Here is a 21,563-nt window from a genome sequence, read left to right on the forward strand (position 1 = left end):
GAAATATACAAAGTAAGATGATGACCTCGTATTGACCTAATAAAAGCTTACATTTACATAAACGACGGAACAATTTATTTGCTTTAAAAATTCTATAGATTCAGTTTATTATTCATTATCCCTTGTTACCGGATTATTGTTATTTTCTTAAGCCAATATATTCTACTGTAATACCCCGTAAAATAAACTTGTTTTAATTGACGACATCTAATGCTAATATGCTATTCAGTTCAGTGTCTGGGAAAGTTGAAATTCTCCTTTGAAAAAAATCACCATCTACTACTCCATGATCCGTCGTTCCTTAACAAGGGTTGTTTCCTAAATCCTCAATCTCTACTCTTATATATGTTCCCTGTTTGTGCCGCTGACATATTCAGATCCCACATACTTTGTTTAATGTTGTCCTTCTTCCAACAGGTTTGTTGCCTTCCTTGTCATCTGCTTCATTGTATCACAATGTCATTTCCTGATTTTCCTTCATCAGCCATCTCCAAGTGTCCAACCCATATCGATTTCATGTCGATCCCTAACCTTCTCCAGGATGATTGCTCCTTTTTTTCTATGTTCTTCTCCTGTAACCCATGGTGTCCTTCGTTACTTCCTCATGTCAGACAACCTCTGCCGCCTATCGTCTTTCCACGCCAATTGGTGTCCGCTGACGCGCGTCGCTTAATTCCGGGGAACGCCCTATAATGTTTCAGAATCCTACCTACTAGGTTAGTTGCTTCCAGCAGGCGAGTCTCAACGGAGACGTTGAGGGCGAGCTGTGAAGCTTCTTCTCTTTTCTTGTATTCTGTATTTTGCTTTACTCACCCTCCTCCCTCTGAGAGAGTGAGGGAGTCGGTTATACCACCGATCACACCAGGGGGGGGGGGGGGTCGTTTCACACAACTTGTCATCAGTGACAAATGACAGTTTTTGTTATAAGCTACTGAAATCCTTGCTTCTGATTGGTTATCAGCAGATTTGTCACGGACTTTTGTAATTTGTCATTGAAAAAAGGCTTTGTGAAACGGGTTCCTGACCTAACCCGGCCTGACCTGACCTCATTACACCATTGCATTGATTAAATGTAAAATATAACCATCGTATTCTCTTTTAATTTTTTTCCCATCTCAGTCATTACTTCCAGTAAAATGGATGGCTGTGGAAGCCCTCTACGATAACGTATTTACAGTGAAAAGTGATGTGTAAGTATAATCACTTTAACGGTGAACATTTTAGTCATGTACCAGAATTCCATGCTAATCTTTACCTTAAATTCTTTAACTGATTACATGTGCCACAAATAAACCATTTAAACAAAACTGAACCACACGTGCTTCCTGGCATAGTGATTAAAGACCCTAACAAAATTCTGCCTCTGTACTTAAAAATGATTATACAAATTTTCAAACCAATTTTAGAATTCGTGCATAATTTTACTCAATCCCCCTCTCTCTTTCTCTCTCCCACTCTGCCATCCAAACACAAACTTTCCCATTTTCATTTTCTCCCTCTCTTTCTTTCTCTACTTTTCTTTCTCTCTTCCGATCTGTGGATGGCTCGTTTAATATTTAAGTGTATTATCATTTCCTTTCCTCTACAATTATTGATTTTTCAGATGGTCGTTCGGTATCTTATTATGGGAGATCGTAACGATGGGTAAGTACATACCCCAATGTTTTAGAAATATCAGTCTAACGTTCTATCAATAAAAAACAAATATTTTCACAGCGTGACGATTTATTTTTAATTCATTTTGTTTTAAGTAGATCTATACCCTTAAGCTTGCCTTCATTTGTTTGTTGTTCGCTGCCAAAGCTTTTCTTGTTTTTAAAGATTTTCTGTGTGTGTTTAAAAAAAAAAAAATCTATATGAATATCGTTGTTGAACATTATATAATTATTCAACTGTATTTCTTCCATGCCCCAGAAGGGGCCGTTAAAGAAATAAAAAATCATTGTCATTGTCATTGTCATTGTCATTATCATTGTCACGATTAACTTTTTGTTTGTTCGATCAATCAAGTCAGCAATATATCATTTATGGACGATTCTTTCCTTAGTCACAAAGTTGTCCCCTACAAGATTATGCTTGATAAAGCTTCCGCCTCATAATGCACCATGAGTCAACATGTCATCAGCTACAAGTAACACAACAGTAATGGCATACCGATAAAATGTTACTTTCCTTTAATTTTCTCATCATAATCCTTCCCATTTTTACGAGCACATAAATTGGTATATTTGTTTAAACAAATGCGGGAAATCACTATTGGCAATGATTGTTCATTCGTTTTCTCCATTTTTTGAACAGGGGCCATTCCATACCCTGGTGTTACTGCAGAGAGACTGTGCCAACTACTACGGGACGGCTACAGGATGGATAGACCAGAAGAGTGCAGTGAAGAATTGTTCGTACCTCAATCCGTAATAAATATTTCCCACGTTCACAATGTATCATCTGGTTAGATAGCAAATATGACATAAACATTGTAGCAAGAAACGGGTTATCATAACTTATTCAATTATCAAATGAGTGATTGTTACCCGTTTATTACTGAAGCTGAATTTTCCACTATAAAACACTAACTACCAAAATAAAAAAACAGTAATGAGTGTTCCTTTTTATAGAAAGCCTTTTAGAATGAGCGTAAATATTTTGGGGAATTGTTGGTTTTTTGTGTACATCGAAAAAAAAATTGTCATAATGTAGTGAATATCATAAAAACGAGGTACGAGGGCGAATTCAAAATATTTGGCCATTTATTTTCCTATTCTTTAGCGAATAACGAATTCATGAAAAATACATATTGACTTCAATTGTTTTATTACACTTCGTGTCTGATTTTTTATAGACAAATAATTTTGTCTTATTTTTGCTAAACTAATGGTCATAAAGATTTGGTTAAATAGTGGATTTGTCAATCAATACATTATAAATGATATTGAGATGAAACAAAAACTATTTAATGAGTCTTTATATCAATTATTGTCTGTTCCTCTTTGGTCTACCTCCCCCTCTCTCCCTCTCTCTCTCTCTCTCTGCATCCTTGTCTACCCATCTCTCTCCCTCCTTCGTCATCACTCCCTGTTTCCATCTCCGATATAGATATACAATAATGAAGCAATGTTGGTCGGATGATCCACAAGAACGGCCTTCTTTCGAGAAACTCGGTTTGCAGTTCGAGAAAATGCTTGAAGAAACAATGGCAAGTACATTCATTTCCTCCAGAGGAATGCTATATATAATCAAAATTGACACTACCCACTCGTTTAAAATCAGTACGTATAATATTAAGTTAATTTCCTCACAGTAGTAGTAGTAGTAGTAGTGGTAGTAGTAGTGGTAGTAGTAGTAGTAGTAGTAGTGTATGCCCGGAGTATGTGAAAAAGAAGTAAACTCAACACATTAGTTTATACGCCTTTTATCTATTATCTATTATCATGATTATCCGCAAAAATAATTTTCTCTTATTATCGAATGAATATTCTTACCCGTATCTGGAACAGGAATACCTTGATCTGTCGGACATCAATGGTGATCTTTCTTCAGACGAAGAGAACGAGGAAGTGGTTGAGTGCCACAAGGAGCAGTGCTGTCTCCTTAGGAAAAACAGAGATGGTGAGAAGAGCTGTGACCCCCGAGGGATTTCACACACTGCTTCTTTCTGGTACATAGTGTCTGTACTGTAGAGCATGGGGTGGGGAGGAGGGAAGGGGGGGGGGGGGTAACCCATCGCCGCAGCTGTGTGAATGCCGTGTGATTTAAGGATTTAATGACTTTTAATGATTTATTATTATTATTATTATTATTTAATGCAGCGTTTGAAAAATAATGAAGGAAATCAGATGTAGCTTCACTATGGCTTGTAACGAAGACACCATTGTACATTTAGATGCATTTATGCATTTCATCAAAATAAAAACATGTCCGAAATGTAGAGTGAGGCAACAAATCAAACAGTTAGAATAACACTGGTGAATTAAGGGAAAAGAGGAGACGACGCGACCAACACTAAAACGTGTGCATTGCTATGGAACATCGTCTGCTTATATTAATTTGGTCATTTGCGTGACGTCACGAATCTCGGCAGTGTTCAGAAAGCTCTTCAAGTGCGAAAGTGGGGCCGTATATTACCGCTTTAATATTGATAATGATCGTTACTTTGAATGTTTCCGAACGGAAAATTTCTATAACCTTCTTCGATTTAACCTACCCTTTAATATGCAATGGCACAAATTAAATCAATATTAAATCAATGACTGTCTACTTAAGGGAATTGTATCCGTGGAGTGTTCATTTTTAGCTAGTTACAAAGCAAAATATTGTATATAAACCCCCCCCCCCCCCCCCCAAAAAAAAAAAAAAAACAAAACAAAAAAAAAAAAAAAAAAATTTTAACAAAAGTGATATAATATAATTTGTTATGTTTGTTTCGTTGATTTGTGTTCAAAGACGCATTAAGGAAAATTATCAGAAGTTTAACTGTCAGGGGTAAAATGTCAGAGTTTGAAATATCAGCTCTATACAATCAATGAACACGATTGCCTTTTTGTTTTACCTTTACTCTTCCTAGATCAACTTATTCAGCTGTATGAATGCCAAATGCCTGCAACAGAAACAAAGGCCGACCAAATACCCTCTACGTGACAACCTGGGGCTCTACTTTTTTCGCATAATGTATTGGATTAATCTGGTTTGAACTGCCGACTTAAGAGATAATACCACTTTCAACGGAATATTGGATCATTTATGAGTTAAATTAGATCGTTTATACCTCGCATTAAGGATGTCTATTGGAATATCAATAATGCCTACAGAACTTTGTTACCTCGGGGAAATGCCTAAGCACAGAGCAAGCAGGCTCTGGGCATGCCCAGGACCTCCAGCGCTAGCAAATATTGAGACTGCCTGAGAGTTTCGAGCTTACCGCACAACGGATCTTGGGAATCGTAAGACACTGCTTATTAAGAATAAAAGAGTGATCTAGATAAGTGAGTAGAAACTTTTGGTGTGCAACTAACAAAAACCACACGGAGCAGAGAATAGGTTGGATCGATTTTCGAGAAAGAACAACATCACAATGATTGGACTGCTACAAACAACGAATGAATCTCCACCAACAAGAGTTACCGAGCTGTTACCGCTACACTTCAACAAAACCCTACCAATGGAGAAAGCCCACCGAGACGGGAGAGCCAATGACAGGACGCCGAGACAAATGCTTGTGAAACTTCCGTCGTATCAAGACAAGCACACTATCATTTTAAAGCAACGCGATAAGCTGAAGGTGTACCATTTTACATCGCAGAAACTCATAATAGAAAATAAAATGGTCCCAAGCAGCGTATCGCGATGTAAACCCTCTTCGGCCGGAAAGTGGACATCAGAGGGCGGTCAACTCGCGGCCTTTAATCGCAACATCAACGATTGTATGCCGTCGCCAGCGGGAGAACCCTCTAAGTGAAAGGTAGTCAAACTTAAACCGGAAAGATAGCTTCTTCAAAATGATCTTTTTATATAGGAGATATGGATTTTGACGGGCAGCAGTACGGACACCGCATAATTAACAGCTTTTTTAAGTATTGTCATCTGTGGAAATTTTATTTTATTTTATTTTCGTTTTGTAGCATTCTAATTTGTCATATCTTAACATTGCTATCATATATGTACACAAAAGTGTACAACGACACACGGTTTATTTTCATACTATAGTTATTGCATAGAAAAATTGCTAATCATTCCATGAAAGGAACTTAGTTTATTGTTACATTTTACATTTCGTAGTAACTTGACTTGCTCATCTTGTTCTTCCAAATATCTATATTTACTAATTTCATTTATATGTATCTGCCTTTGTAGGGATGTCTTATCTACATGCGTAACTCTTGTTTATAGTAGTTAAATCAAGACGTAATTATAATTAATTGTTGTGCTCCAGTATCCCGAGCGTTCTGAGCTGTACTTAGTAGTCATTGATAAGTTTATTGATGCTAGTTACAACACCTATTTCATGAATATTTCCCCCATATCTGTCTACTATATTGCATTATGTATAGAACTAAACCGAGTAGGATTCACATCTTCTTTCAACCTTATTCCCCAAGTATGACAAGGACATGTTCATGTACTTAAATAGTAAACTTCTGTACTAATTATAGATGATATCTTATACGAACCAAGTTCCATACATGAATGCCACTATTACCTTGAGAGTTCGATGATGAATTCAAATTTCGTGTTAACTAACGCAGTTTTCACAATGTAAACAAACGAAGCTTAACAAACTAATACCTATTTACTAGAAAGCTTACACAGTCAATTATCCCATTTATTCTCCGTCATTGGTATCACAGAAACATGGCTGCATAAATATTCACTTTCCTTGCTAAAGGTTTGGAATTACTCATTTCTGCATACATACCGGAAAATAAATAGAGAAGGTATGATGCAATCTATATTGACAAATTCTATATAATTTAGATTAAGACATAATGTATACTTATTTCTGAAGAAAATGCAGAATCCTTTATTGAACTAGACATTGGAAATTATAAAACTCATGTTGTTGGCGTTATTCATAGTACACCCAGTTTTGTAATTTTAACGAGAACATTTCCTAAACGAGCGCCACTATTATTCATATGTATATGTCATGATATTTGAATTGTTTTCAAAGTGGAAATAAATTGAATTGAATCGAATTGAATTTCATATCGAAACAGTCTGATTTCCATATTAAGAGCTTCTAATAAAGAACATTTTTCAAAAAACAAAGACAACGCAAAAGGCAATTTGTCATCGACCTGAAAAGTAATCAATGATATATTTCTTTAATATATATACAGTGCGTCCAGAAAAAACGAAACCGAGAAGTATCGATGTTTTATTATAACTTAATCGCAACCATATTTAATGAATGATACATATTTAGAAAGCTTAGAGTCTCCTCTTTCATGTGATGCTACTCAAATAATGCATATTTCACGCATGAGTGATTAAAAGCAATTTGAAGGAAGGAAACCAAAAAGACATTTGGCGGGCGGTATCTGAATTTCGAAGAAAAATTCACATTTCTAGAAAGTTGGGTTTCTGCCCTTTCATATGACACCTCAATCAGGAAAAATGAGCAAGGCATGACAAAGTTCTGTTTGTTTAAAGTAGTGCTTGCATTTCCATAATTTTATTAAACGAATTCGTTTTCACTGGCTGCCTGCCGTATCAATAAACGAAATTAACAAAAGACTTAACTCCGTTTCGTTTACAATCAGCCGTAGACGAGAGCCTTCATGCATGGCTGATTGTCAACGAAACGGAGTTAAGTCTTTTGTCAAATCTGCTTTTTGCTACGGCAGGCACCCAGTGAAAACGAATTCGTTTGTTAAAATTATGAAAATGTAAGGGCTACTTCAAACAAACAGAACTTTGTCATTCATCGCTCATTTTTCCTGATTGAGGTGTCATATGAAAGGGCAGAAACTCAACCTTCTAGAAATGTGAATTTTTCTTCGAAATTTAGATACCGCCCGCCAAATGTCTTTTTGGTTTCCTTCCTTCAAATTGCTTTTAATCACTCATTCGTGAAATATGCATTATCTGAGTAGAATCACATGAATGAGGAGACTCTAAGCTTTCCAAATATGTATCATTCATTAATTATGGTTGCGATTAAGTTATGATAAAACATCGATACTTCTCGGTTTCGTTTTTTCTGGGACGCACTGTATATTGTAATAAAGAACGAACCTATAAAAGTGGTGACATTTGTATAAAAACCCTTTTGAAATTGATAATGCGTTCAACTCTAAGTTAACCAAATGGTCCTGATCAAGCCTCTAAGATACAATGAACTAATGTAACTTACCAACATTATCTGAAACAGCCTTGTAAAAATTTCTTTTAGTTCAATGAAATATTGGAAAACGCAATTTAACACGAGTAAATAAGAAGATCATGAGGAAGGTAGTAACAATATACAGTAGTCAACGAATCATAAACAATGTTTAAACAATGACCCTTATTCCTATGACCCATATCTTTGATATGTCGATATCATCTGCAATATTTCAAAGTAGCGTGAAATTAGCGGAATTTATTTTAATATATAACCAGCAAAAGGCTTCAGTTTTTAGTAATCATCGACCAATATCCCTTTGTCTGTAACAAACTCTAATAATTTGTTTGTATGCATCAATATAGATTCCGTAAAAATAATTCCACGGAAAAGGCTCTCATTGAATTATGTGATAAAATTGCAAATTCCTTATTAAATAAAGAACCATGTTCTTGAAGTATTTATGGAACTATCAAAAGCCATCGATACTCTTTTTCATAAGATTATTTTATATAAAGTACAATGTTATTAAGTAAGACGAATAGCTTTTCAGTGGTTTAAAATGTATCTCTCTAACCGCGGACAATTTACAACCATTCACAATGAAAACTTTGATATACTATAAATACAATGTGGTGTGCCGCAAGGAGCCACATTATGCCTGCTCTTAACTAATATATTTTTCTCTCAAACCACGAAATCGATACACTTATTGAAACCATGAATATTTAATTGCCCACACTATCCACGTGGTTCAGAAAAAACCTTGGTGATGCTACTGACATACATTTTAGACAACGACAATGCCTCTGTAAACGATGCACACTCGATGTTAAGGTCGATGAAATTTCAATACAAAATAAAAAAAAAAAAAACTATTTTTTTCAAGATCAGTGCTTTGATTGGAAGACACACATTGGAAAGAAATTATTTCTGCATCACGTGGAATTGAAATATTATATGAATTGAAATTGTATGTTCCTCCAACTACTTTATTTGACTGATACAGAAAACTTTCATCGGTTGGAGATAATCATAATGTAGTTTTTAACGCTTCTACCAACCCTGAATTTTGTGGGCGAGCTTTCGTCTACACATGTGGACTTACTCAAGCTAAGTAATCAGTCACACGTTTTCTTAGCGCTGCCTGGTGTTTTGCGATCAGTGAACCAAAAAAATGTGACAATGGGTATCCAGAGTCCCTGCTAAAGTGTAGGCTTAATCCTCTTAATCCATATTGACTCTTTCACATTTCTTGACCAGAAGTTGCTTTCAAAGTAAAAAAAAATGAGGGCATCATCCCATCCGACATTGTGTCCTGTGTTGAGGGTGTGTTCAGCTATTAAGCTGAATGGAAAGGGTTACTCAATCTGAGGGCTCTTTTGTGTTTTTGATAGCTCATTAAGAGTTCTGCCCGTTTCCCCCAACATAAGAATTGTTACAACCTGTGCAAGTAATCTTGAACACAATGCCTGTCTTTTCCTCTCTTGGAATTTGGTCTTTTGGATGGACCAACCTACTTCTCAGTCTGCTAGGGCTTCTGAAGGCAACACTTATATCGATTAAAGCGAGAGGATATAGTGTTAACAAAAGTCCAGTGGTCGCAAAACATCAGGCAGCGCTGAGAAAACGTGTGACTGATCACTTAGCTTGAGAAAGTCCACAGGAGTGGACGAAAGCTTGCCCACAAAATTCAAGGTTGGTAGAAGCTATAAAATCCACGTTTTTTTACTGTTTACAATGCAATTAAATTTCCTTACATATCGTATTGTAACGTTGTTTTTGGCAAAGAAATAGTAAAATATTAATCGTATCTGGCTTCTCCAAACTAAATCTGTTCAAATATGTACACATGGCGCATACTTAGCTCATAATTCTTTTTTTTTGTCAGTTGCATACACTTCCTGTTTTTAAAACTATACTATTATCAATTGCTTTATTTTTACATTTAATGGCAAGTTCTGATTGAACTCTGTCATTTATAGCTATCCCACTTGAATTTCTCGACATGTGCACACCTACATAATCTTAACACAGCTCTAGCTCACAAAACTAGTCTATAAGAAAATGCACACCGGCCCTGATATTTGAAATTTAGTCTCTTATGAAATCCGAACGGGTCCAACAAAGAATATGTCTATAGTTTGCAACACTATTCATTTTCATTAGCAATATTAAAGCAATGTATCTATATGTTATTGTATGATGATGTTGCCATTCAACCTATACCATATTTTCAAAGTTTTGTAAATTGCCACCATCGGTGTCACGCGTATATATCTAAGTTGTATTACTAATCACGCCAAGCAGAAAGATAGGAGTTTTATTAAAACCCCCATCTCCCTGCACATATTTATTGTAATTGTAATTGTAATTATAGAGTTCCTATTTTATAATTATGTTACCACATGTTACCCATAATATACAAATAATACACAGCACTGAGGTCATTAGTAAGAATTACCCACACAAGGTACCTTTGGAACAGTCTAACACGTCCGAGGCGAAAGCCGAGGGTGTTTGGATTTTTTTGAAGGTACCGAGTGTGAGTAATCTTACTAAAACGCACGAACAAAATGATGTGTAATATTCGTTTTATAAGATTATGTTTCATTTGTTTAATAACATGATGTTTTATAACATAATCATTACTAATGACCGGTCATTAGCATTTGATAATGACCAGTCATTATCAAAATTACGGGTTAGGCAAAATAAATGCCAGGTCACGTGTATGCTCTCAACCAATTCGATTAGGATCCACGTCATCTTATAATATAGAGATAGCTTAATAGTTTTGTAAATTGCCACCATTGGTATTCCGTATGTATGTCTACGTTGTACACATATACACGCGAAACAGAGAACGGGAACTTTGAGTTAACATCCCACCTCCCTGCACCAAGTTAATAACTCTTCTCCTTAATAGCAGTCAAACTAATACTTAATTGATTGCAAGAATCATACATGTATACGCATGTAGGTTTTTTCATATACTTGGACAGACGCCAATAATGTCCCTATTGTTATGAATAGTAGCTGTTAAAATGTGATTGTAAATACATGCTCAACTTGACTAAATAGGGACTTTTAGATTTGCACGTTGACATAGTGGACTGCTACGCGTCAAGCCCTTTTATTAAGCCAGTGCATTAAAATGACGTCACGCGCCACCATCCCGACTTGCAAATCTAAAAGTCCCTATTATATATGAACTCCTTTCGATACTATCATGAATGTAACATTCTCTTTCTCCCCTGTTCCTCTTGGTCCCTTCTCGTCCTGTGTATGCCCCTTTTCTATTCTTCTTCCTTTCTCTCGAAATTGATTTGCACCGGTTCATATTGTATGTATTCTTATTTTCATTTGATAAAGGACGTCACTTTAAGAGTATGCCTATTGAAAGGAGATTCCTTTTCTGTATATACCATGCCATTATCATACATGTATAGTTATACGATTGTAAATGTTTATATTTTGATGTATATGAAATAAATAAATATCAAATCAAATCGAGTGATAATTATTAGCCCACGTCTATGCGTACTTTGATGATAATGGGAAGATGGCCGAGGGAGGTTGGGGAAGGCGTGTGGTGCTCTAAGGGACGCTGTTTCAAAATAGAGCGACCAAGACGGTGTGTATGAATGTCAGATGGAGCTATTTAAATTGAATTTTGAAACAAATCTCGCCTATTGTTTATTTTGTGCAACTGTCCGGTTGGCTACAGAGGACCTGTGGACACACCTCCTTGATTACGCCTTTTTTCTAACATGTGCAAGTTATACTTTCACCCTTGTCTTTGTGATTAAGACCAGAACTTGTACTTCATTATCAAAACGAGTCAAACCAGCCACATTGTGAGGATCGTGAGGGTTTGGGTAACTCTCTAAGGATTCATTAGAACTTGTCCTGTTTCGTACCTGAAAGAGAAACATTTTAACGCGGTAACCCAACCAAGATCACCAGCACTAAATGTAAACATTCCATTTCAACTCCGCACCTACCCCTTTCAAATTGTTCGACTCTATTCGCTACTGACTGTTGTGTGGAAGAGGCGCCGATAAACATGTGAATGTTGCTTCATGTTAAAGAACTCCAGCAACGTGTCCGTAGCTGGGTTTTCCTGCCAAACTGATATTCCACTCATGTTTATCTCATGAGAAGTTCAAGAGAAAGGGGACATCACTATGATTATTCAATGAAACCATTATCATCCAAAGATATTTCGTTTAGTTCTGCATACGTGTTTATATGACAATAAGGTCCGTTTGTGCGTATTTGCTTGCATTAAAAAATAGTTTTGTTACCTTATTCATAATTGTCAATGCCATTTTTACCTCTGGCATGTCTACCTCAGAAATGTGACTTCAGAATTTACCTCAGACATTCTTACTAGTAACATGTTTAACCCTGATTTGTTTAACTCTGACTTGTTCACCTCATTTTTAACTGGCAACGAATTAAGATGTTTCATGACCAGGCGATGAATGATGTATTTTGTGCTCTCATTGTAAATCACGCCCTTGTAATCTGGAAACAGTTCCTGTCCTTTTTATTTTATTTTTCCTATATAATTAGCCGCTTTTTAAAGTATAAGAATTCAAACTTGAATAACCAGTCAATCTTTGTTTTTATTTCTGAATTGCGCACTTAAAAGCTCAACTCAGTTTTCATTCTCTCTTTTAAAAGCTTTATATTTCTGTTCAACCGGTTTTAAATTGAGCTTTACAATTTCCAATTTTGTAAAGAACAAGCGTACAACAAGACACAACAGTAAACAAAAATATGTTCAAGAACATGTTCCTGTGAACCGCCAAGGACATTAGCTGCAGGCCTACGACGCTAAGGGATGTGGCTTAGCAAATAGATTCCTTGAGCGCCAGACATCACTGTCCGCAACCATACACTCGAAAAAAAGGTTTTTACCCTTTCCCATCATCCTGTTCACCTTTCTTTTTATTCAGGAAACATTAAACATCCGATAAATCTTAAAGAAAAAAAGAGAAAAGAAAATTTTCCACGATTTTCCCTATTTTTATTATTGTAGCCTGGCGACTTCTGTCTCAATTTCATAACTTTCACCGCTTTGAATGTTTAATTTGTACCGGGCATGGTGGATCAGTGGTTAGAGCGCCCGCCTCATGAACGGGATGTCGTGGGTTCGAGACCCCCGGCCGAGTCATACCAAAGACTTATAACAATGGGACCTTCTGCCTTCTAGCTAGGCGCTCAGCATATTAGATTGGATAAGGGTAGTATTGAAATATTCTGTTATGCAGGGCCCGCTGGAAGAGCAGTTTCATAATTGAAGTGGCTACCTTGGGTAAATAAAACATTATTATTGTATTATTAATATTATTTTACCTATCTATGTATTTCAACTATCAAATTAGTCGGACATGCCTTTTAGTTAGCTTTAAACCAAACACTGGGTTTAATATACAATTGTGAAGCAATGTTTTAATAGCTACATAATAAGCGGAATACTTTTGAAAATTATTATTTATCAGCACAATACTATTTGTATTCGTATGTTATAAATATTATTAATGCGCTACTCAATCATGTCTATCACATATAATCAACCGTAATACATAATATAATTTAGATAATTCGTTAAAAGCAATGCCCCCCCCCCCCCCCCAAAAAAAAAAAAAAAAAAAAAAAAAAAAAGAAGAAAAAAAAAAAAAAAAAAAAAAGAAAAAAAAGAAAAATAAATAAATAAATAAATAAATAAATAAATACAAAAATACAAAAATAAAACAAAAAATGAACTGCCAATAGTTATATCTATATTTGGGTTAAACTGTGATAACGTTAAAAAAGGCCATGTTTACATAGATTCCCATAATGATTATTTCAAATGTTGATCTACTATTATATATAAACATGCATCACAATCAAATAATATTGTGCGTACAGTAAAGTTTTCTCATATATTTTGCAGGTATTGTATTACATAATGTGCATGTTGTTCATTCATCATATTCCAGACGAAATGTAGCTTTTATTTCATTACTATCCGTTATGTAGAAGTTTCATTAACACATCCCGAATGAAGTGCTGCAAACATGTATTTGGATTGAAGGGTCTATTTAAATGCCTTGACTACCAATCATCAATCCATAACCATGATGCTGATGATAACTTGTCATTTCTGGGCAAAACTGGTCTGACCAAATACCATTTTATAGAAGACATCCATGACATTCACAGTAATGCAGTGTCGTTATTTCCAATTTCCCAATGCAATACTAATTTGCTTTGAATAGCTGTTTGGTAAGCGCTCCATGCCGATATAGATCGATCGATTTCCATGGATCTTTTTTTGTAACTATTTATTTATTTTCAGTTTCTTTTGAATCGGAAATTCAAAAGGGCGTGAGGTCTAAATAGTGATAGGTTGGAAGATGTCTCTTTTAGGAGTAGAGCATAATATGTACTGGAAGTTTAAACCGCGAAAGTTTCAATGCACAAGGACGTTTTTTTGTTGTGTCGTACTGTGTATAAAAAATACTACCATTTAATAGCTACGCAAACGAGCACAATCATATTTTCTAATAAATGGCACCGTTCGTTCTATCATTATGAGCATTGTGCATTTAAAGCATTATATAGAAAGAAGGTTTACGTATGACATAAAGCTGCTTTGATTCTTAGAAACCTGATGTGGCTCTTTAAATGACTGTACAAGGGCACAATTTGTAAGCGACAGTGGGAAATACAGACAAAAATGGGCACTTATCAAAAGGCATGCAATTACATCAAAAGTAACAAGTGGAGCTTATCATATTTAAAAGGGGTATTTATACATGTATCATCATCACCATTCGTATATATGTTGTTATTGTCTTCTGTTTTGCTTTAACATTTAATTATTATTTAGACATTGTAAGTGAGAAGGGTGAGTACATGTATAAAGGCGACTAGCGATAACGTTAAAGTAATTTCCCCCTCCCCTTAAGTTTATTTCTTTAACGGCCCCTAATTTATGGAATTATTTCAAAAATAATTTTAAAATAATAGATCTAGATAATAATATACATTCTCAGATTTTATTGAATGATAATTTGAAAATGTGTGTTTTGCGTGACTGCTAAAGCATGTGTATGCTACTATGCTTATCAACTAGGGAACCTACGCCCTTAAGTCATAAATGACAGTAATGAAAGATTAATGCCCGACAAAAGGGCACTTATATAGCACATCGACACGGTTTTGATCATGGGGCCTCACCGTTAAAGGGGAAGTCCACCCTGAAATTAAGTTAGTTTTAATAGGAGTAGAAAAATGAGGGAAACAAGTCAGTGAAAGTTTGAGCAAATTCCGATTAAAAATAAGGAAGTTAGGATTTTTGAAGTTGTGATCAATCAAACACAAATTGGCAACTCTATGACGTATCATGCGAGCTCAACTTCCATTTGCTCAGTACTTAAAAAATCTAAAATTTTCATTTTCCCTCAAGAAAAATTTCACCATACAATGCACCCTAAATATAATAATTGCAAATATGTTTCTATACTCCCCCTGCAAGGAACAAATATATATTCCGTTATCAATAACGAAGAAAACATGATTTTATGGAATATTATGCACAAAGCAAATGAAAGAGAGCTCGTATAATAAGTCACAGAGTTGCCAATTTGTATTTGATTGATCACAACTTCAATAATTCATAACTTTCTTATTTTCATTCAGAATTTGCTCAAACTTTCACTCACCTGATTTTCTTATTATTCTGCCTCTATCGAAACAAACTTATTTTGGGGGTGGACTTTCCCTTTAAGAGGCCATTGCTTTGCCACTGAACCATGCCAATACGAAGTGGGGGCTATGGTAGGGGGCAGTTTCCATAAATAAAACAAAACAAAGAAAATGCAATAAATTATTGAAAATTTATTGCATTTTACCCCGGTTCCCAACATAAAAAAAATCCTCTGTGTGCCCATGCCTTGAGCCATAATGCATGGCCGTCCAGAGGATTTTTTTTATGTTGGGGACCGGGGTAAAAATATTAATGCCCTTTTGTGGGGCATTAATCCCCATTACTGTCATTTATGACTTAATGACGTAGGTCCCCTATTCGATAAGCATAGTAGCAAACACATGCTTTTAACAGTCACGCAAAACACACATTGGCAAATTAATATTCAATAAAATCTGAGAATGTATAGTATTATCTAAATCTATTATTTTTAAATTATTTTTGAAATAATTCCATAAATTGGGGTAAAACAAAAATATTCCAACTTTATGAGCGACAGTGTATGTACAGTTTAACAATGATTAAACACACACAGAAAATACTTAAAAACAAGAAAATCTTTGGCAGCGAACAACAAACAAATGAAGGCAAGGTTTAGGATATAGGTCTCCTTAAACAAAATTTAAAAAATACATGATACCCTACATCTCAACTAAGATGGTGCAAACACGTGATGAAGGAGAGAGATTTCATGCTTTACATCCAACATTAGGTCACGTACCTTACATTTTAATATCTTGATGAATATCTATTGCATAAGTTTAATATACACGATTGTTTACTTTAATATCTTGATTTGGAATTTCCGCGTAAGTGCGGTAATATATACTGGTACACAATCACCAAATGCTCATGCCGAAGGCTAACACATCGCACAAAACATTCCAGTCTATAAAGAACTGTGATTGCGAAACAAATTTTGTAAGGAAACCCTTTCTTACTTGAACTTCAAAGAGTCATTGACGTAACCTTTTCTATAGCTGATCCTTTCTTCTTTGAGGAATCATTTCAGGTAAACAGATGAATGGCAAAATGAAAGTGGGCCTACTAATGGATTGTATCCTTGAGTGGAATAACAAACCTGGAAAACGAGAATATGCACGTACGATCTCCTTCCATATCTCTATTTATCTTTCTCTCCCTCTCCTTCTTTTGGACTTTCTAACCGATCTATTACCTATCTAAATAAATTATGGGCATTTATGTACCTCTTCTCCCTTCTCTCACCTCTCTCTCCCTCTATTTATATATTTATCCATGTATATATTTTTTTCTACTTGCATTTTCGTTATGATATAACCTTTCTTCTTAATTTTCTATAATAAGGAGCATAAGTAATTCATATCCAGAAATCTACGTCATGACATCGCTTACTCCCTTAGAAGATATCTGTCATTAGACCTTAATTAGGTTTTGTACATTCCTTCATTAACTTGACTCTCAATCAAAGGGCGGAGGGTTAAAAAAAAACCGCAATTTGACAATTTATTAATCCACATATCTCATTCTGCTTTTAACTGTAATCTGATACCTAAACATTGTAATAAAAGTAGTGATAATTTCAGGGCTTTTGAGGAAGAAGAGAATTACCGTTAGTTAGGCTTACGTAGGTATATTCAATTATTAATATTAAAGCAAATAATAATAATCATGATAATAGTAATAGCGATGGTAAAACTAATAATATAAATTAGTATTACACTTACAACAATTTTGATAATAATAATATTAATAATATTATTATTAATAGTTAATTTCAATGTTTCAATTCAATGAACATCTATTTTCCTCACAAAAACAAATAAAATATATTTTAAGATATATATGTACAATTTTTTGTGGGAAGGAAGAGAAATTCCCCATGAGCAAAGGGGTTGTGGTGGGGGTTGCCCTAACAAAATAGACATAATGATACATATACATAGAAATGACATATTAATCATAATCCATATATAAAATACAAAAAAACACATAGAAAGAAGGGGGAGGAGAAAAAAATTCAAACAGACAATACTGGAAAACACACACTCGTACACTCCACGACAACATACACACACACACACGCAAACACCAAACAGACACCAAGTTAACGTGCTCGCAGTTATAGTCACTTCTAATTCTTACCATTTGTGTGAACGCAACGACAACATACCTACCTTGATTGGAAAGTTTTGTCCTCCTCTATAAAGTCCGTAATCAATTTCTGTATTCTATTAAACACCGATAGGTAAATTACCATTTGCTCTTGATTTAAACATGGTATATTTCAATAAAAGTATGATATCATTCACTAAAATTTCAAATTCGAAAAGCCCGACAAATCCTAGAAAATCTATGATGCGCGGCTTATCCATATTCCTCAATTCAACTCAATCCTAGTGTTCATTAATAAATTGCCAAATCAGTTTGACCTTCACGCGATTTAAAAGTAAGTGTAAGAAGGTCTCTGTGGAATTTCCTAACTCGTAATACAATTTATAATATCTGCTTATAACGCATCGGCCCAAACACGAAACGTATAACCAAATCTAAATCAAATGCAGGATATTAAATAAGAAATCGTGGGAAACCAAGAATATAAAAACATATTATATATTGATCTTAAACATTCTTCCATATTCCTGTTTTTGATATTACCTTAATGGTCAAAAATGAATTCTCACTTTATTAAAAAAAAACCTCATATAAACTTTGGCTAATGTCAATTTTATGTTGTGATCAACATTAAAAAGCGTAATCGGTCTATAGTTTTGGACGAACTTTATTTTTGTTTGCGTTTTTCTCTCTAATAACGTAAATACACCTAACATTTCGATGGACAAATTGAACTTATTGACACAAGTAGGTCTCGTCGGTATTCGATATTGCTCTCTCGCGCTCATCCTGTTACCTTATCATTGCCATGTACCAAGTGACACATTAGTGAAGAGTGGCAGTAATATCTTGCCTAAGGAGGTTAGTGCCAGGCTGGGATTCGAACCGTTAGTCCTCTGCCCTTGGAATGAGAGTCAAGTGAATGAACCACTATTCCATGGCAAATATATGAGAAAGAAATTATAAGATAACTTACCACCAAGCTGAGTCATATATCTGTCACACTCTGGCGCGCAATTGCGATGGAGCGCACGCATTGACCGCATGCAGTCACCGAGGAAACAGTTAGGATAGAACCCTTGAATCTTAAAAAGAATTAATGCCACTACATCTGATAGTATACACAGATATTATCAGTTCTTCTATAAGAGACTGCTGAAGCGTTGACCTAATTTCTTGTTGTGTTGTCCGCAGTCTACATTAACTTAAAATCACTTAAACTCCATTATGAATACAAGATTTTACTACGCTTTAAACATCACAGCAGAGGCGTATTATACTGTTATTTTTCCTAGATAACCATGTCATAGCAACGTCAATCATTTGGCCAGCTTAACCTAATTTTGTTGGGACAACCTTCCAGGATTCGATTAACAAGTATTATTACCTTTAACATATTTGATTATACATGTCTGATCTTATTTGCGACTCCGGTATTATAAAGGTTCGAAGAGTCAACACCGCGCAAGTACATGCGTTATACCGGTGAGGGAAACTTTATAATTTTGGAGCAGTTTTTTTTTAGTTTTGTAGTTAATGTGGAATACAGTACAGGAAGGATAATATAAGAAATGTATGTGAATTTAAATATGTTTGACAATTATATATTGGAATGAAATGGTAAATCTTTCATTAAATGTTATTTTAATAGTTGTTTAGTTAAGACGCATTACCCAAAATGATTATAGTTTTGATATTATGCCAGAAAAACCTGCCTTCTTAAGGGAATATAATTACTTTTTTGTCTAGTATCTGTTTAAACAAAATAGAAAGTGTAAACATATTTATATATAATATATATTTGTTTACATTTCTATAATATACTATATTCATGTACGACTGGGCAGCTTATATCTAGTATGTAAACTAACCCTTCTTAACCTATTTTTTTCCATTTCATTTCCCCTTCAGAGCAGGTCATCTATTATTTTTCTCGCCTGTAATCCTTTCCGCCTTGCACTTTTCCCCCTATGTTTTCTTCTTCTCTTTCCTGGTACGTGTGAATTGGTTCATATTACTATACCGCCCCCATTTTACTCACACGATCTTCGCGCTCCCGAGGGGAGTACATTTCATTAGCCTCGTACCCTTGTGAATCGCCCTCGAGTTTACTTTGCAAAGACACGTGTAGAAAGTCACGACCAACCGTCATAATATTGGGTTTACTAAATGAATGAATTCGCGCTAACTTTAAAGGCCGCCATTATTAATAGGAAAAACATTTCCGATTTAGATTTCTTTATAATTTCGTGTAGTAAAATTAAAACAAATTTCATAAAAGTGTTATGAAGACGGTGTATACAACATGAAAATTAAAACAACAAAATAATGTCAATGTGTGTTTTTAGAAAGCAAAACATTATATTACCGCTTCCTTTTTGGTTTATTGAATGTATTAATTCAAACACATTCAATTTTCATACGTACGGTGTTGTTCTGTTCAGATTAGTATACATGTATGTCCTAAAAGATAACAATGTATTGACCCTTAAAACAGGCCTAGGCGCCTGTATATTTGAAATTATGTCCATCAAATAGATATATTTTATAAAGAATGAAAACAGGTACAAAAGGACCTAATACTGCTTATTTTGAGAAAACAGCCTTTGGATGAATTAATATATATTCGACTGGATTCACTGATTATCATGTATTTCATCTTCTGCACAAGCTGCTCCTGGAACATTTCATTGTCAAGTGGATTTGGCGCCTTACAAATCTTATTTATTATATCATACCTGTGGATTTTATACCATAATTGCATTTTTAAAGATTTATTATCGAAATGATCGTAGGCCAATATTCCTCGACGCATACACAAATATTGTTTTGAACCCGTAAGTCAATAGAAGATCGATTTAAATTCGTATTTGTAAGTACCTTTGAAAACTGCATAGTGTATTTTTATTTATAAGCGAAATACTCTTTTATATCAGACGTGGGGCAATGCAATCGAACATGACATCACCTTTAAGCACCCCCAGCAACAGCAGCTAATTAAATTTGGACATAAGCAGATCCGATATTACTCCACAGTAGACCCACTTCCCCGGGACAAACACTATACGTGTTCCAATTTTAAAAAATGGAAATGTACGTTGGTAGATTTTATTGCGTTATACCCTTAAAGTGTTAATAGGATAAGTTATTATCCGTGTTTATAGTCGAACTGATGTGGTGGGAGGTGGAAGGTGGGAGGTGGGGTAGGGGAAGGGCGTCTAGTCTATAAAGTCAAATTCTAGTTTGATTAAGACAATATAGTTTTTTTAATACTATCCTTGGATACCGATTTAAATCAATGTGGCTCTATTTTAATTCTATAGTGCTAGTACCCTTTTTTGTCTTCTTCTTTAAGGATTCAAAGGACTATTAAAATATGTATATTCAATTCAATTCAATTCAAATGAACATTTATTTTCTTCCAAAGAATATATTTTATATTAAAGTAGGAACATAAATATAATTAAAGAACTTGTATTACAAGGAAGAAGGCACGAAACTCTTAGTTATAATCTTGATATGATTTGATACTTTATAACATGTTAATTATTTTGATTTCACCTGCTGTATTCGATAAAGCCTATACAAACTCGTAATGTTTAAACCATCATCTTACAAATTGGAAAGACAGTGACAATGTATGTCTAATATTTTTTAATTACTTTCGCTAAAAAATAAAGCATAATGATAATACACAGTCAGGAATGTTCAAAGGGGTTTACTTTGACTGTCGATAACGACGTCGTACGAAATATGCTGATAATATCAGCATATTTCGTACGACGTCGTTATATTATGTCGGGGACATATTATGTCGGGGAAACAAATTATTAATTAAAACCTTAAACCGAATTAATGACGATTGTGAGGCATTATATATTT

General features: G+C 34.8%; 1 protein-coding gene across 1 annotated transcript in view; it reads left to right on the forward strand.

Annotated features, from left to right (window-relative positions):
* LOC105437406 (proto-oncogene tyrosine-protein kinase receptor Ret-like) overlaps positions 1-3,276 on the forward strand; it is a 30,821-nt gene extending 27,545 nt beyond the window's left edge. Inside the window, exons 15-19 of the mRNA XM_030980125.1 lie at positions 1,120-1,190; positions 1,604-1,644; positions 2,299-2,395; positions 3,094-3,193; positions 3,268-3,276. Of these exons, the coding sequence (XP_030835985.1) occupies positions 1,120-1,190; positions 1,604-1,644; positions 2,299-2,395; positions 3,094-3,193; positions 3,268-3,276 (318 nt within the window). The remainder of the gene's footprint in view (positions 1-1,119; positions 1,191-1,603; positions 1,645-2,298; positions 2,396-3,093; positions 3,194-3,267) is intronic.
* Positions 3,277-21,563: the final 18,287 nt, after the last annotated feature.

The sequence above is a fragment of the Strongylocentrotus purpuratus genome, unplaced genomic scaffold, assembly GCF_000002235.5.
Source record: "Strongylocentrotus purpuratus isolate Spur 01 unplaced genomic scaffold, Spur_5.0 spur5_scaffold_10, whole genome shotgun sequence".
Lineage (NCBI taxonomy): Eukaryota > Metazoa > Echinodermata > Echinoidea > Camarodonta > Strongylocentrotidae > Strongylocentrotus > Strongylocentrotus purpuratus.